Source organism: Oncorhynchus kisutch, linkage group LG15 (assembly GCF_002021735.2).
Source record: "Oncorhynchus kisutch isolate 150728-3 linkage group LG15, Okis_V2, whole genome shotgun sequence".
Taxonomy (NCBI): Eukaryota; Metazoa; Chordata; class Actinopteri; order Salmoniformes; family Salmonidae; genus Oncorhynchus; species Oncorhynchus kisutch.
This window is the reverse complement of record NC_034188.2, coordinates 29,247,001-29,265,497: the sequence shown is the minus strand read 5'-3', so window position 1 is coordinate 29,265,497 and position 18,497 is coordinate 29,247,001. Positions and strand designations below refer to the sequence as shown.

Genomic DNA, 18,497 nt, shown 5'->3' with positions numbered 1-18,497 from the left:
ATTGATTTAGAGCTTGGAGAATGGTGTCCTGAATGATAAAACAGAGTCAAAAAGGTTATTGTGGATTTATGGTAAATTCCATGCTAATTTATTTCTTTATAGCTGCAAGCTACTTATTATTCAGATCTCTCTGCTCAATCAACCTAGATGCCCACAATGTGATGTGCAGGTTGAACAATTGCTGAATAGTGGCTTATGAGATAGCCTACTTGTTAAAGATTCAGCTATTAATTTAACTGTGGAACAAGAAAAACATACACTATATATTTTTAAAAAGTGTGTGAACACCCTGTCAAATGAGTGGATTCTGCTTTTTCAGCCACACCTGTTGCTGATAGGTGTATAAAATCGAGCACACAGCCATCCAATCTCCATAGACAAACATTGGCAGTAGACTGGCCTTACTGAAGAGGTCAGTTATCTTCAACGTGGCACCGTCCAAATTCTTACCTAGTCAACTGTAAGTGCTGTTACTAAGAAGTGGAAACATCTAGGAGCAACGGTTTGGTGGAGGATTAATGGTTCGGGCTAGGCCCTTTAGTTCCAGTGAAGGGAAATCTTAACACTACAATGACATTCTAGACAATGTGCTTCCAACTTTGCGGCAACAGTTTGGGGAAGGTCCTTCCGTTTCAGCATGACACAGCCCTGTGCACAAAGCGAGGGCCATACAGAAAAGGTTTGAGATCAGTGTGGAAGAACTTGACTGGCATGCAGAGCCCGGACCTCAACCCCATCGAACACATTTGGAACGCTGATTTCAAGCTAGGTCTAATTGCCCAACATCAGTGCCGACCTCACTACTGCACTTGTGGCTAAATGGAAGCAACTCCCGGCAGAAATGTTCCTACATCTAGTGGAAAGCCTTCCCAGAAGTGGCAGCTGTTATATCAAAACTCTATTAATGCCAATGATTTTGGAATGATGTTCAACAAGCAGGTGTCCACATACTGGTCGGTCTTTTAGTGTATACCAAAGTTAATGAACTCATTAAAGCGGTTGTACCTTTGACTCAATGGCATACAAAAGCACTAAATCCATTATAAAGCTCAATGTCCTTAACCTGATCCACTTCAGCAGAAATGTTGCATCAGAAATCACTAAGGGATTAAACTACAAACTCAAAGCAAGAAATGGTACATTTTCCCCAGCTAAATATTACTAAAAGATTGGCACTTTATGCTGACTGTGAAGTTGTAAAAAATTTTTATACCCAAGGTATTTTCTAGTGCAAGTGCCAGGGCTCTTACCACTTTCATACTGTTAAGTCAATTCCAAAACTTGCCCAATCCTACTTTACACCCACAAGGAGCCTGTAGTGGATTTAAAGTGCATCATGCAATTGTACTGCGCAGACAAATCAGTGCTCATGTTATGTTGGAGCACGTCACCCTCACATTCCTACCAGGAATATGCAACAGAAAGTTCAAGTGAGATCACGCATTAAAACCTGTATAGATAAACATTGGCTGATATGAAAATGTTACACAGACCCTTGGCAATTAATCAATACACCAAGGTTTAAAGCTATTGCGACACAAATTTGAACAGGTGAAGTTTATTTTTTTTGTTATACTGCATTTCTGCCCAATATAAAAATTGAAATATCCAAGGACAATACATAACAATTAAGTGGTGTTACAGAAGTTTGACAAAGAAAAGTAGGTTGCCATTCAAACAATGTGTACCAAACAGTAGGGGGCATCTGAGCAGGACTTTGAGTTATAAAAATTCAAGGCACGCCATGTTTCATGAGCAATACGATGAATAAACTTTTCATATTTTAAATAAAGGCGCTTAAACAAGCACAGACAAGTGTCGTTTAAATTAAGGAGGGACAGAACAACCAGCATTCCAAATACTCCTAGTCAAACCTTGAGACAGTTAAAGACATCCAGTTCCACTGACATACATGTGAATCCAAACTAATGTTTGGATTTGAAATGACTATGGGAAGTTTGTACATCTACCAGAGCCATGTGTCAACTAGACTCCAAATACAATATCTGAAAACTAACAGCCAATAATCATAAAAATGTCAACCTGATGAACTTACAGTCAACTGTATACAGAATCAGATATGACCTTACACAGTCAGGAACATATGCAAGTGTCAGATTGGTATACATTTATGATTAGTGGAGGTTTGGGAAGCAAGTGACAGAGTGGGGGTGGATTGTTACTACTCAAGACAGGAGTCAAAGAAATCATAAGGTAGTTGCTCTGGTCAGTCCACCATCCTGTTGCACTAGGGGCAAGAGGTCTTCCATGACACCACGGTTTGAGTCACGCAGACCAGGTTCAGGCAGATGTGACCCTATCTCATGAAGTTACCACCTCCAATTTCCCTCTTGTAGCGGTTGGTGAGGTGGTCTGCTTGCACTGTGAGTTGAGACAGGACACCAAACAGTCCCCTGAGGTGGTAGTGGAACTGGCCCTCCAGATCTGAGCTCTCGTCGGCAGGGAGCCCCCTGGTTATCGGCTGCTGCTCCTCTTGCTTGACTGCCATTTCCAGGAAGCTGGCCCCACCGCTCATCTCCCTCTTCAGCAGGCCCCACTCCATGTCATTCTTTATGGACTTGAGGAGGAGGTAGTGCTCATACATGTCCCTCTGCTTGTTAGGGTAGGACGGCTCATTGTTGTTCTCCACCACCTCAACCTGCTGGCTCTCCTGTTCCTCCAGGGGCACATCCCTCAACAGGCTGGGCACCATGATAGTTTCATCCATGTTGTTGGTGGCAGCAATGAAGCGGTGCATCACATTGATGAGGGAGTTCTTGTTGCTGGCTGGGTCACTGCTAATTTGCATCATTGCAGAGGTTTAGGGTAGACTTGGGTTTGCAGTTAACAGGTGGAGTAAGGCAGTGTTTCTTGATGTTAAGGCCAACTGAGGAACCAAATGCCACTATGGGAATAGAAACCATGAGAAAAAGGTAGAAAGAAAGTTGCATCCTAGCATGAAAACCTGACGTTAAATTGCAGAAATTAGTTTTTGATCAGTAAAGTTTCCTCACGAAGGCCAAATATAAATATTTTTACTTTACCGGTTGTCCGTGTGGTCTGTCCTTTTGAAGGGTAGGAATGTGACGAGGGCCACAGGAAAGTAGACTTACATCGACTTCTCAAAGCACCGTTAACAGTAGTGCGTACAGATTTGTCACCCGAAGAATACGCACAAGATGGAATATATGCACGAGAAGAATGCATACTTGCAGAGCGTGTGCTTCAGTACTGCGCAGGCTTTAGGTGATAAGTCTGAACGCACTACCAGCGCTTTGTAAAGTTGATGTAGCCCAATTTTACTTTCCTGTGGATACAGTCTCACATTACTCCATGCAAAAGGACCAACCGGTAAAGAGTTATTACATTTAATCGACATTCTGGCTCGTAGAGGTTCCGAGAGGATTTTCCAAACACATTTGCGGCATTAATCCAGATGTATCGGTGTCTTGTCAAATTGCGTCCTAGAGCTAAAACAAAAAGGCCTTTGGGCAGAAAACAGACGATTAAAACAGGCAGGCATCCGCCTACCGAGAACGCACTTAAATGCACGGCGCAGGGTAATTTCAGCTGGTCGAACAGGAGATAACTGTTAACTAGACGACATGGGTTAATGGCGTAATGAACATAATGAAGAGACACTTCATAAATAGCTTTAACCTGACTACCGCATCCTAGAGTAGGCTATGGCGTAGGCTGCTAAAGATACAGAACATAATGTCTGCACTAGATACATAGTTAGATATGGCTCTGGTCAGCACTAAAACGAAGCAAGGTGGCCTACGCTATCGAAAGCACTTTGTTCCTGCAATGTAACTAACCAGCAAAGCATCATATAGCACTTCCTGTAAACGCTTGACTAGCATCCATTTTGCAAAAGTGAAACAAATAGTCTGTCTAAAACCAAAATACCGACCTGAGCAAATGTTTTCTTGATGGTGCGTTGGTCAATTCCAGTACTTGCTCAGGCTCCACCAGCCTGGAAGAAAGGTATAAACTTCCTCGGTTGTAGAGCTGACAGACTAGGGCCTTTATAGTGTGGGGCGCCGGCTAGAAAAAAACACGATATTTTCCCCTTCACATCAATGGTGCAATAGGATAGTAATTGAGGAAATGGGGCGTTAACTTTAGGTGATTGGCTGTGAAAAAAACCAATCAGAGACCACATATTATTTCCTGAGCATGTTTGCAACTAACCTAACGTAGCAGGCGTAAAGTAAACTGCAACTGTCGTCAGCAACAGACGCCCAGTAACGTTGTTACCATAGACATCCTACCTTGGGATTACTTTATCTAAGGATCAACCGGAAAGATGCTCTTTACATTTTTATACCTATTATTGAAAAAAACTAAAAGAAGTTGAACCATTGGTTGCAGAGGGATTTATCCTTGAAAGGTCGCGTATTGCTTTCTAAAGCTGAAGGCATCTCCAGACTTACTTATGCAGCCCAGTCCCTATATCTCGACAACAAAATAGGTCAAGTGGTTGACCAGGTGCTTTTCAACTTCATCTGGAAAAATCGTACACATTATATTAGGAAATCTGTCGTTATGAACTCATATGAATATGGTGGACTCCATTTAAAAAACTTTTTTTTTGATTTTCCTACTTTGAATAATACTTTTAAGATAAATTGGGCTAAACATTTTTTAAAGAATCCTACTTCAATTTGGAATTTCATCCCTCGTTATATCTTCTCCCGTTTTGGTGGCCTCAATTTGATGTTACTTTGTAACTATAGCATTGATAAGATTCCTGCAAAATGATCTGCTTTTCACAGACAAGTATTCTTAGCGTGGTCGTTAATATATAAACATAACTTTCCCCCGCATAGGTATTTCATTTGGAACAATAAGGATATTTTATATAGAAACAAGTCTTTATTTTTTAAGAACTGGTTCAATAATCATATCCTACTGGTGAGTCAACCTTTTAATGCAGAAGGATTGTTACTCAATTATGAGGAATTTTTATCTTTACAATATCCCTGTCACACTTAGAGAGTTCGCCATAGTCTGATGCTATTCCATCTGGAACTCTCATGTTATTTAGAGGTGTAGCCAGACCTCACCTTCTTGACCTACCCTCACTTAATCCAGTTGACTCTCCAATAGGGAAACTGTGTTTCCCCTTGCTCCCTCAGAAAAACAGGTCTATATGTGCTTTATTTCAAAGGGATATTGTATCCATTCCTTAAGTCACAAATTACTGGAATACATTGGTCACTAATATCTGTTGGGAAAAAGTCTGGTTATTACCACACAAATACTTGCTTGTTAAGAAGGTCAAAGAGGTCTCTTTCAAAATGATCCATAAGTATTACCCTGTGAATCATTACCTGAAGAAACTTAAAAAATACATTAACATTGATTGTACTTTTTGTGTTGAGCATCCATAAACAGTTTCACATTTATTTTGGCATTGTCTACATGTAAAATAATTATGGAGAGATATTCACAGTTTTATAATTGTTAATATTCTTGATGACTTTTGTTTTTTATTGGTCGAATGTGCTGCTCGGTTTCCTTAACCATAATAAAGATAAAGAAAAACAATTTTACCTTATAAATCTAACTGTGCTAATGGCCAAATGTCATATTCATAAATGTAAATTGACAAATAAAAAAACACGCTACTGTGTTTTCGATAAGGAATTCGAGCAGTACATTAAGACCATTATACATTCTTCTAATAAGAAAGCTGTTAAAACAATCAATATGTGTGCATCTTTTAAGGTCTTTGTATAATCTGTCATTTGTTCTACCCCCTAGCATATGTTATCATTGTCTGTTTGTATACTTCTTACGTATACTGATTTTTCTCCAATAATAAAAAATAATATAAAATTTTAAAAATACCATAGACATCCTATACAAATATGTTAGATCAACAAAAAAAAATCAATAACAAAAAAAATATATATATATTTTTTCTATAAAATTATTATAGGGGATATGGCATGAACCCTTAACGTTTTGAAATGGGGTCAAAATGGCAGCCATATTGGTCAGGGAGGAATCCAAACCAGTCTAATTGGAATGAATGACAGTAGAGGCATAATCCTGATTTTACTTATACAAGAAAATAGAAGGCATGTATATCAGAAATTGTTTAATACAGTGGTCACCAACCTTTTGAGTTAAGATCACATTCTGAGTCAAAATGTAAGACTAAATCTACCGCTCAGATTTTTTTTTAAATGACTCAGAGCATTTTGAAATTATATTTAGTAGTTATATGATCACACTGTAATATATAATTTGTTGTATTACTTGTGAGGCACAGCTAAGTGAGCATAATCATTTGCGTCTTTTCTTTTTACAGGACTGATGGCCTGCATCTGATGGACAGTCTGAGGGGAGGGAGGGAGCAGTGGTGAGGCTGCCTCTCACCCGCCTCAGTGTCCCTCCATCCTCCTTACCTGCGCTAAAAAAAGGGGACACAGTCTTCCAATTGATGGCGAAACTCAAGTTGCACTGCATTATTTCTGTTTCATGCACCAATTCATGATGTTACTCCTATGACCAGAGAAAGTGAAATATTCCTTGAAATTAAAAAAGACAAGTCACTAATACTTTGCTATACTCATTCATTGCAGCTTGCGTTTATTTATTATTTATTTTTGTTTCACCTTGATTTTACCAGGTAGGCCAGTTGAGAACAAGTTCTCATTTACAACTGCGACCTGGCCAAGATTAAGCAAAGCAGTGCGACAAAAACAACAACACAGGCAATAAATAGGCCATAGAGGCGAAATAATTACAATTTAACATTAATACTGGAGTGATAGATCTGTGCAGAAGATGATGTGCAATTAGAGATACTGGGGTGCAAAAGATCGAGAGGGTAAGTAATAATATGGGGATGAGGTATTTCGATGTGCTATTTGCAGATTGACTGTGTACATTGTTTGGTAAGCAGCTGATGCTTAAAGTTAGAGAGGGAGATATAAGACTCCAGCTTCAGTGATTTTTGCAATTCATTCCAGTCATTGGCAGCAGAGAACTGGAAGGAAAGGTGGCCAGAGGAAGTGTTGGCTTTGGGGATGACCAGTGCAATATACCTGCTGGAGCGCATGCTACGGGTGGGTGTTGCTATGGTGACCAGTGAGCTGAGATAAGGCAGGGCATTACCTAGAAAAGACTTATAGATGACCTGGAGCCATTGGGTTTGGCGACGGATATGTAGTGAGGGCCCGCCAACGAGAGCATACAGGTCACATTGGTGGGTAGTATATGGGGCTTTGGTGACAAAACGGATGGCACTGTGATAGACTACATCCAGTTTGCTGAGTAGAGTGTTGGGGGCTATTTTGTCAATTACATCGCCAAAGTCGAGGATAGGATAATCAGTTTTACGAGGGTATGTTTGGCAGCATGAGTGAAGGAGGATTTGTTGCAAAATAGGAAGCCGATTCTAGATTTATGTTTGGATTGGAGATGCTTAATGTGAGCCTGGAAGGAGAGTTTACAGTCTAACCAGACACCTAGGTATTTGTAGTTGTCCACATATTCTAGGTCAGAACCGTCCAGAGTAGTGATGCTAGTCGGGCGGGCAGGTGCGGGCAGCAATCGGTTGAAGAGCATGCACTTAGTTCTACTAGCATTTAATTAAAAGCAGTTGTAGGCCACGGAAGGAGTGTTGTATGGCGTTGAAGCTCGTTTGGAGGTTTCTTAGCACAGTGTCCAAAGAAGGGCCAGATGTATACAGAATGGTGTTGTCTGCGTAGAGGTGGATCAGAGAATCACCAGCTGTAACGATCGTCTGTGGTGGAAGAAGGTGAGGACCAAAGCGCAGCGTGGTAAGTGTTCATATTTTTTGTAAAATAACTGAACACTGGACAAAACAATAAACGACAAACGAACAGTCCCGTAAGGTGAATGGAAAAAACACTAAACAGGAAATAATCACCCACAAAACACAGGTGAGAAAAGGCTACTTAAGTATGATTTTCAATCAGAGACAATGAACGACACCTGCCTCTGATTGAGAACCATACCAGGCCAAACACAAAACCACAACATAGAAAAAAGAACAGACTACCCATCCCAACTCACAAAGACATAACAAAGGAACTAAGGTCAGAACGTGACACCAGCAGCAAGAGTGACATTGATATATACAGTGCTGGTTGTAGCGTGTGGAAGTAGGGAGAACTCACATTTTATGGCTTAAAAAATGTGTTGAACAAAGTGTTTACAGTGCTGAATAACAACTTAAACATGAACTTACACATAAAACAGCAGCTCTTTGCTGTATCCGTGGAGTCTTCCTCGTCATGGTTTTAAAAGTTTTGAAATCTCACAGTATCAACTTTGCTGTGCGTTCAAGGTAGGCCTATAGGGGCAATTGATTTGTTCTCTGGGCCTGCTGGGTAGGTGGAGTTATTCCTTCAGACACATGAAATGGTTAAAAATGGGAACACTTTGTCTTTCCGGCACTAGGGCTGCACCTACCACCAACAGCGCAAAATTAATTAAAAAAAATAGGAACGCAAGGCTTTATCGTTGTTTTTTTTACAGAAATGTTTGGTGATCGACTAGGAATGCCTTGGAGATTAGAGGTCAGCCGAATATGATTTTTCAACGCCGATACCGATTATTGGAGGACCAAAAAAACTCGATACCGATTAATCGGCCAATTTTTAAAATGTATTTGTAATAATGACAATTACAACAATACTGAATGAACACTTATTTTAACTTAATATAATACATCAATAAAATCAATTTAGCCTCATAAATAATGAAACATGATCAATTTGGTTTAAATAATGCAAAAACAAAGTGTTGGAGAAGAAAGTAAAAGTGCAATATGTGCCATGTAATAAAGCTGACATTTAAGTTCCTTGCTCAGAACATGAGAACATATGAAAGCTGGTGGTTCCTTTAACATGTGTCTTCAATATTCCCAGGTAAGAAGTTTTAGGTTATAGTTATTATAGGAATTACAGGACTATTTCTCTCTATACCATTTGTATTTCATATACCTTTGACAATTGGATGTTCTTATAGGCACTTTAGTATTGCCAGTGTAACAGTATAGCTTCTGTCCCTCTCCTCGCTCCTACCTGGGCTCGAACCAGGAACACATCGAAAACAGTCACCCTCGAAGCAGCGTTTGAACAACTACTCCAAGTCTCAGAGCGAGTGACGTTTGAAACGCTATTAGCGCGCACCCCGCTAACTAGCTGGCCATTTCACATCGGTTACACCAGCCTAATCTCGGGAGTTGATAGGCTTGAAGTCATAAACAGCACCATAGCTGCTGGCAAACGCAGGAAAGTACTGTTTGAATGAATGCTTACGAGCCTGCTGCTGCCTACCATCGCTCAGTCAGACTGCTCTATCAAATCATAGACTTAATTATAACATAATAACACAGAGAAATACGAGTCTTTGGTCATTAAAATGGTCGAATCCGCAAACTATCATTCAGAAAACAAAACGTTTATTCTTTCAGTGAAATACGGAACCGTTCCGTATTTTATCTAACGGATGGCATCCCTAAGTTTAAATATTGCTGTTACATTGTACAACCTACAATGTTATGTCATAATTATGGACAATTCTGGAAAATTAATTACGGCCTTTGTTAGGAATAAATGGACTTTACACAGTTTGCAATGAGCCAGGCGGCCCAAACTGCTGCATATACCCTGACTGCTTGCACAGAACGCAAGAGAAGTGACACAATTTCCCTAATTATAACTAGGCAAGTCAGTTAAGAACACATTCTTATTTTCAATGACGGCCTAGGAAAGGTGGGTTAACTGCCATGTTCAGGGGCAGAATGACAGATTTTTACCTTGTCAGCTCTGGGATTCGTTTTTGCAATCTTCCGGTTACTAGTCCAACACTCTAACCACCTGCCTTACATTGCACTCCACGAGGGACTACCTGTTACGTGAGGGCAGCAAGAAGCCAAGGTAAGTTGCTAGCTAGTATTAAACTTATCTTATAAAAAACAATCAATCTTAACATAATCACTAGTTAACTACACATGGTTGATGATATTACTAGTTTATCTAGGGTGTCCTGCGTTGCATATAATCGATGCGCCTACTTCGACAAACGGTGATGATTTAACAAGCACATTTGGAAAAAAGCACTGTCGTTGCACCAATGTACCTAACCATAAACATCAATGCCTTTCTTTAAAATCAATACAGAAGTATATATTTTTAAACCTGCATACTTAGTTAATAGTGCCTGCTAACATGAATTTCTTATAAAAAGGTGTAAAAAAATAATAATCGGCAAATCGGTGTCCAAAAATACAATTACCCATTGTTATGAAAACTTGAAACCGGCCATAATTAAATCGGTCATTCCCGATTAATCGGGTGACCTCTATTGGAGATAAAACATAAAATATTGTCATATAATTAAAAATGCAGTTTATACAAGTTTTATATACATTTTCCTAAAGAATTAATGACATGCTGTAGTATGGTGGACTGACTTGAAAAGTTACCTTGGCGACAACTGGATGCCTCGAATGATTAGGTTCTATTTTCTAAAGGCTCTGTGTGAGTCACATCTTTTTACAAACCACTAGTGCTAGGCTTTCCAATACTGTCATCTGCTGTTCAGTTGAACACATGCCACATCCAAGCTGCAAGGAAACTGGTCAATTCAAGCATAGATGTATAGTAGGGTAGAAATAAGTTTTTAAAAAGATTGAGCTTTGCATTTTATTAACATTAACATTTCATTGATTTAAACATGATATTTGTCCATTTTTAAATTTCCAGACAGAGTAGCCATTTTTGTATAATATAAGGATATAATAACAAGAAGTGATTATTTATGAACAGTGATTAGTTCTGATACTGTAGTTAGGTATTCATAGCTGTGTTTAGTAAGAGATGAACATAAAACCATTGGTCAGGTTACATTTGCTTGATATTAAGTGGAGGGAGTTGGTTAGTACTTTATGCCATGTGGTTATATCTTTTGCTCCCCCTGTTTTCATTCTCCAAACTATTTATGAGGGTGTCGTTCACTCCCTTGTCCCCTCTACATCCTCTGAGGTCCTGTCCTGAGTTACTGAATGTCTATCGTTCTCATTCAGTTTCCTTCTCCTCCTTCTTCTTCCTCTACTTTAGGTTGAGAAGTTAAGCCCTGGAGAGGTGCATCCTCTTCTCGCACTTCTATTGGGTCTTTCCCCATTTCAGTAGCTCTATCACTGCTGTCTTTCCCTCTTTGTCCCCTCTTCCTCTTTCTATGGATTACAGGTATTACCAAAATAATGCCATGTAAAACGGCAAGTAGAAGGATTAATGTAACAGTTGCCACGACTCGTTGTATGTGATATCTCAACTCACACTCCTGCATGAGTTCATCTACAGATATTTCACCCTCATTGAGGACCAGCATAAGATGGCCACACTCATGACTGAAGTTGACCCAGTTTCGCAGCTCTATGTCAACAGTAGTGTCGCCGAGTCCATAAAATGTCAGAAACACTCCGTTAAGTAGATATGAACAGTCAACAGACTTCTCAGACAGAGAGCGCAGGTACACAATGTCCGTGGCATTATCTGTGGCACAGTTGTCTATGATCACTGAGCCATGGTGGGAAACCATCATGTAAATGTCACTTCCCTCTCCTCCAATCAAGTAATCTCCTCCCACAAGGGACACTAGAATGTCGTTGCCGTCAGAGCCTTTTAGTAGGGCAGGTTCGTAGCCAGACACCAAGATATCTGAGTAGATAGTGCCAATCACATTCTCAACATCCTTCAACACGTCTCCCTCAGCATCTGCCTGACGGCATTCTCCGCTCAGCAGGTTGACGTAAACGCCCTCACCCCTCTCATGATCCCCCTGGTACAGCACAGTGTCTCTCCCTGGGCCCCCGTCCACTAGATCAGCCCCTGGTCCGGGAACGAAGGTGTCAGAGCCTGAGCCGCCCATCATGGTGTCACTCCCTTCCTCTCCATAAAGAGTGTCATCTCCTATGTTCCCAATCAGGATGTCATTGCCCTGACCCCCCAGCAAGGTGTCATGGCCGGCCCCTCCATCCAGTGCATCATCCTTGATGCCACCGAAGAGTACGTTCTCCTGCTCATTACCTGTAATGTAATTGGAGTCATGGGGACAGCCCTGCACAGTGTGAACCAATGATAAATTTGATTGAGAACTCAGATCTATTTGGCATTCTCCCAGTTTTCCTTTCATTGTCACTTTGTAAGCTTCAATCCAAGGCTTTTGAAAGCTACGCGTTTTGTTTCCAACTGGAGATCTAACCCAAAAATGCACTCCATCAGAGCTCTGGAAGCTAAGGTGTTGGTGTTGTTGCCCTGAATTATAGTTGAGCACTCTGACCTGAATTTTATGCCCCTGTGTACCTGTGCTCACAAGTACATCATGCTTGTCAGACTGAACTGTGAGTTGATCACCACCAAGGAAATCCATCTCAAACAACACAGTATCCATTCTTTCATCCTCTGCAAAGTTTTCAATCATGATGTTGGTTCCATATCCAGTGTTCACTACGTAGGTATCCTCCCCATCTCCTCCCACCATGCTACCACCTCCAGTAAAAGGATCCAGCATGTTATTTTTGTCATTTCCTTCCATGCTGTCGAAACCAGATGAGCCATACATTTCCACCACTGAGGCAAAGTCGCTGTTATTCATCTTCATGATTTCTCCAGTCACCCTATTTCGGAAATCCACAGACTGAGGCAGCTTTAAGGAGCCATCGCAACTGCTGGCATTGGACTCCAGTTGAAATGTTATTCCATCAGCTGATTGGATGTGGAGGTGTTGAGAGTTCCTTGAGTGAAACCAGCCCTTCAATAGGACTTCCTGTGAGCCATTTATGGAGAGATAAATGTCTGGTCCATTACATTTACAATTGATTAAATCATATTTTTCTCTCAGGAAAAGTACATCAGTAGCCAGATCGGGTGAGTGGTTCTCAATGGTTTTCAAGCCTTGACCTGGAGTTACAACATACCAGTCCTCCCCTCCTCGCCCCTGAAGAAAGTCTGTTCCTCGCCCTGGCACAATTGTGTTGCGTTGTACGTTCCCTTTGATGATGTCATTGAAGGCTGAGCCTCGCACCTCTGTGACACTTTGGAAAGCCTCATCCTCCTGCAGATCCACATGTAGAGCAGCTGTGGACTTTCTGTAATCTAGATTCTGACTTATGAGGCATTTGCTCTTAAATGAGTCAATCTGCTCACAGGCTGCCTTGTTCTCAGAGATGCTGAAGGTGACCAGATCCTTTGTGATAACAAGCAAGTGCCTGTCCGCATCTGAACGGAACCAGTTCATTAAGGTCACATCAGAACTTTGATCAGCAAAAGGCATCAGTTTGAGATGGTTTCCATCCACTTTAACTTTGAATTCATGAAGGTTTGCCTCTATCACCAGTAGGTCTGTTTCATTGTCATTGGAGTGATTTTCAATGAATATCTTTGACAGTTTTTTCTCATAAACCATATATATGTCCTCTCCTTCTCCTCCCCTCACGTGGTCCTGACCCCCTCCACCGTCAATCAGATTCTTCTGTCTATTTCCTATTAGTATGTCATTGTAAGGAGACCCCATGATATTAGTAACGCTAAGGAGAAGTGGTTCGGAAGCGTTCACTGTCTGGCCGTGAGTTTTAGACATTCTATTGATACCTCTGGCAATCAGTTGGACAGAGGAAATCACTGTGGTGGAGATGTCGAACAGGACTCCGTCCTCTGACATCATGTTCATGTGGCGATATTCGTCCCCCAAAAACCAGTTCATAATCCTAATGTTATGGTTACCAAGATATCTTAAAACAATATCATTTCCTGACTTACTGACAGAAATCTGACTGTAGTTAACGCCAAGGAGTAGGACATCTGTTGATTTGAAAGGATCATAGTTATTAATAATCGTGTTTCCTCCATAGACAGGAATGATGAAAGTGTCTTTGCCGCCACACCCCTCCACATAGCTTTTTTGAGGTCCCAAATAGAACACGTCATCACCATTTTTTCCATAAAGCTTGTAGTAATAGCTCAACATGACTTCAATGTCATGGTCGTCATCTGCCTTCTGAACGGCAAAAAAATTATTTGCTTCATTGTTTCCCCAATATGTTCCAAATCTTGTGTCTGACAAAGCCTCATAACCAGAAACAACAGACATAGAGCCAACTTTTATGAATAGGAGTATTTTTATATCTATGTTTTTGTAAGTTAATCTATGTGATTCTCCAATGCCTAGAACAATGTCTTTAGTTCCATGTGTGTCAATAGTCCAACACTTTTTCCCCAAGTTTTCGTCACTGGATACAAAATAATCCATGCAGAAGTCAGATGGTCCCTGGTCTGAGAGACAAAAAGTGATACTCCCTCCATTCCAAGAATCCTCACCAGCTGTGAAATCAATGGCCTTTCTCCCGTCCTGTACCTCTGCAAAATAATAGTACTTTTGGGGGTCTGAAATTTGTTGAACAAGCCTTCGTCCCTCCTCAATCTCACGATAAGGAATGGTATAAAAAAAGCTTGCCACATCAAGGATAAAGTGTAAAAGTCCTTTCCCAAAGCCAACAAAGAATGCTCTTATTTTTGCCAAAACTCCAGCATTTGGTGGTAAATGAATAAGTTCAGTCTGAATATCAAGATATACATCATCAAAGATCATTCGTATGGTATTTAGTGCCAGGTTGATTGGCACAATTAATGGCGCAAGTTCTGGTTGACCGATTTCAAGAAAATCCAAGGCAACTATTGCAGCATCGAAGGTGGCATCAATATACCCCAGTGCATCTTTCCTCTTAAAGTCTTCCACAATATTGTAAATTCCAAAACCAATCCCTATGATTGGCATAACTACCAGGGCACGTTTCACCACAGGGCTTTTGATTAATGTTACCATGGCTCTCATTGCCTTGCGCTCTAAAACCTGAGGAACTTGTTTTCCAACTGCAGCCAAGGTCATTCCTGTGACTCCATGTACAGTCTGTAACGTGGCTATTGTACCATGTTCAATGTCTCCCTCTTCAAAAGCATGAACAGCTCCTTGCATCCCCAACATGAGTCCCACTGCTCCAATTGCCATCCCTGTGTGCTCTAGGTGCCTCGAGACCTGGTGAGAATGGGTCCCATCTGGAATCTCCAGGCCATGAACTGTCTCCATGTTTTTCCACATTTTCTCTGTGTATAGTTGTCCCTCTGGATGCAACTCCACCTTAAATTCAATTGTTTCCCGGAGATTCTTCTTCGATGTAAGCTGGCATCGAAATTGTCCATCCTCCAGCCTAATACTGCCTTCTTTGACATGTAGTCCCTCCGAGTCCAGCCTGTCACCAAATTCTCTCCTCAACTGATTGTGAATCTGTTCAGCAAACATAGCAGAGGACCTGGCGTAATATGAAGAGAGCTTGAGTGAATGCTCTACTTCTGAAGCGGAATGTAGATCTTTCAATGTCACAGAGCCATCATGGGACCCACCCAAAAGTCCAGTGACCTCATTTAGGGTTGATTGTTTGCCAATTTCATTTAAGAAATGACTATAATCCTTTATGAATGAACTTTTAGAAATCTCATTCACTAGCGCATACTCATTTGCAAGTTTGTAGATCTCATCGTCTACCTTGTTGTTATCCATTTTTTTCCATTTCCACCATTCTTCAAACACATTATTCTCTTTTTCTGTAAGGTCCATAAGATCCTTTTGTAATTCCTCTGGGATCTTACGTATTTTTTTACATTTGTTTTTTAATTTGCTAGAATCTATTTCTGAGGACGAACCGAAAAATCCTCGCCTACTTGGATCCACCCAAGAACCACCTGCTGCCATTGGATGATTCTCCATGAGGAAACTCAAACCTTTCTCTTTCACATTATTGTCTGTGCTGTGGGCCATATCTAAGGCCATCAGGACAAGAGGAAATGTACGGAAATTTCTGGAGGACTCTGATATTATTGATGCCAAGAAATATGTTCTGTACCATGCCTCCTTCATCATACCTTGTGAGCCTTTATTAATGTATTCCCCTTGAAGAGTTTCTTTCACAAAATTAGGATAACTTTCTTTGCCATCTCCTATATTTTCACGGATGGCTGGATAATGTTCTTTGCCAATCTGTTCCTCAACACAACGTTTTATCTCATCTATTCTGTTTTGATTTCCCTTTTCATTGTTGTCAAGCTTTTTCCCCACTGGATACACATATAAAGATTGGGGGTTTATCTCATAAATCCAGTCATGTAACATCAGGTAGGTGGTCTTATCTTCTCCAAGCTTTGCATTGTGATGGATCACACTTAGGATATCCTCACCTGACTTCATTTCATAGCAGTTATCAAGAATACCTTTAATGACGTTGTTATCTTCAATCCATGTTTTCTCCTTTATTGTATTTCTTCGGTTTCCCATTTGCCTCACAATATTGCATATCCGAAACTCTTCATTATCCAAATTTGTCTGTAACTTTTTTGAATTTTTATCACTTTTCATTGGTTCAAAAATTGCCCAGGTTAAGGCTTCAAGTTCATCAGTATATTTTCTACGTGCATAAGATTCAACAAATCTCTTTGGATTGTCTGGCCATGTGTCTCTGTATTTTTTTAAACGTTCTTGAACAGAAGTTTTCCCTAGAAAGTTTCTCTCATTTGAAAAAATCCCTTCCCCCCTGTTGCTGAACTGTTCTCTAGTGACGATATTTCCATCTCTGTCTAACATTGCCACCACTTTCTTGCTGTCATCCTTATGTTTTGTTTCCAATCCAGTGGGGGTTATTTCTACAGTTATCTTCTCCCCAGAGTGGCTGACTTGGAGCAAAGAACTCCTTAGGTGTAGTTCTGTCTCAATAGACCTGGTGTGGAGCTCTTTTAACAGGGTGTTCTTGAAGGCTTCATCAGACCCAACTTCACAGGCCACCACACTTGTGGTTTTAATATGGTCACTAGACCTGGCAGTACGTCCAATGATGTCAGCCACGTCTTCGGCTTTGTACCCTCCAACCCTCATCTCTCCTTCGCTGTCTCTGCTCCCATGGCCTACAAGGACCAGTCTGCTCTCTTCTGACAGTGGCACCGGGTCGCCTTTGATCAGTTTAGGCTGTTGGTTTTCCAGGATGTACACAGAGGTCACAGTGGGATGTTTCTCATATAGAAATTTAGCAGCTTCCCGAACAATGGGGTTATCTTCCAGTATTAGGATGTGCTGTTTATCATACTGTGTGGTGTGATCAATGGGTCTCTTTGGAGCATGGTACTCAGCTGCAGTGTCAGTGTGATCTATGATTTGAAAGATGAGAAGATCTCCCGGGCTGGTAGTTTCCAATACAGCATTATTGTCATGATACTTAAAAACCCTCATGAAGTCATTATGAAATGAAGAAGTGGTATTGATGTCAAGGGAGAAAACGGATGCTGATCTCAATGATGGTGTCAACATTAGATTTGCTAGTGAGGAACCAGAGTAACCGGACAGAGTATGTCCATCCTCTGAGGCAGTACCAAATATCTTCACAACTGTGCCACTGTTAACGGTTGGGAGACATGAATCATTGTACATACAAGCATCACTGACCATTACTGAATAATGAGGATCTATGCTGTACTCCTGTTCTACTCGCTGACGAGTCCACTCTTCGTTGTCCATTATAAGGAGAAGTTTGTTGCTGTAGGTGTAAGACATTTCAGAAGCAGACAGCAGCAAATCTTGGATCTTTTGTCTATCAATTTCTTCCAGAAAACTTTCAAAATCCTGAGGGGAAAAAAAAACAATTAAAAAAACAGATTGAATCTGGGATTCGAAAGATTTAACCACTCTAAAATGCATAGACAGAGCAAGGACTGACCATCCATGGATGCGAAGGCTGACCCTCCATGAGATAAAAATGTGTGTTTTAACCATTTTTTAAAACTACAGTGGGGTCCGAAATGATTGACACCATTGATAGGTAGCCTAGCGGTTAAGAGTGTTGGGCCAGTAACCAAAAGGTTGCTGGTTTGAATCCCTGAGCCAAGTAGGTGAAAAATCTGTGCCTTGAGCACGGCACTTAACCCTAATTGCTCCTGTAGGTCGCTGTGGGTAAGAGTGTCTACTAAAATATAAAATGTATAAAGATGAGCAATAATGACTGTACTCAAATACTGAGCTATATTGTACGCCCAAAAGTAATACTTGTTTTTCTCAAAAAGGTAGGCATCAAAATGTTTGCCACCCCGAAAGATTTTTATGAATAAAGTAGTAAAAAGTTTAGTATTTGGTCCCATATTCCTAGCATGCAATGACTTCATCAAGCTTGTGAAACTTGTTGGAAGCATTTGATATTCGTTTTGGTTGTTTCAGATTATTTTGTGCCCAATATAAATTAATGTAAGTAATGTATTGTGTCATTTTGGAGTCACTTTTATTGTAAATAAGAAGTGAATATGTTTCTGAACACTTCTACATTCATGTGGATGCTACCATGATTACGGATCATCCTGAATGAATCATGAACAATGATGAATGAGAAAGTTACAGAGGGTTGAAGATCATACCCC

The 18,497-nt window shown here is 40.6% G+C and overlaps 1 protein-coding gene across 4 annotated transcripts in view; it reads right to left on the bottom strand.

Annotated features, from left to right (window-relative positions):
* Window positions 1–1,542: 1,542 nt before the first annotated feature.
* LOC109905116 (mid1-interacting protein 1-like) overlaps window positions 1,543–18,497 on the bottom strand; it is a 35,741-nt gene continuing 18,786 nt past the window's right edge. For 2 of the 4 annotated variants that reach the window (XM_031790051.1, XM_020502298.2), the window contains one exon: window positions 10,684–17,712. In XM_031790051.1, coding sequence (XP_031645911.1) covers window positions 11,074–17,712 — 6,639 coding nt within the window. In that variant the 3' untranslated portion in view covers window positions 10,684–11,073. Of the gene's footprint in view, window positions 2,906–3,916; window positions 4,101–10,683; window positions 17,713–18,497 lie in introns of those variants that run through there. The other 2 variants (XM_031790052.1, XM_020502299.2) reach the window with 2 other exon arrangements.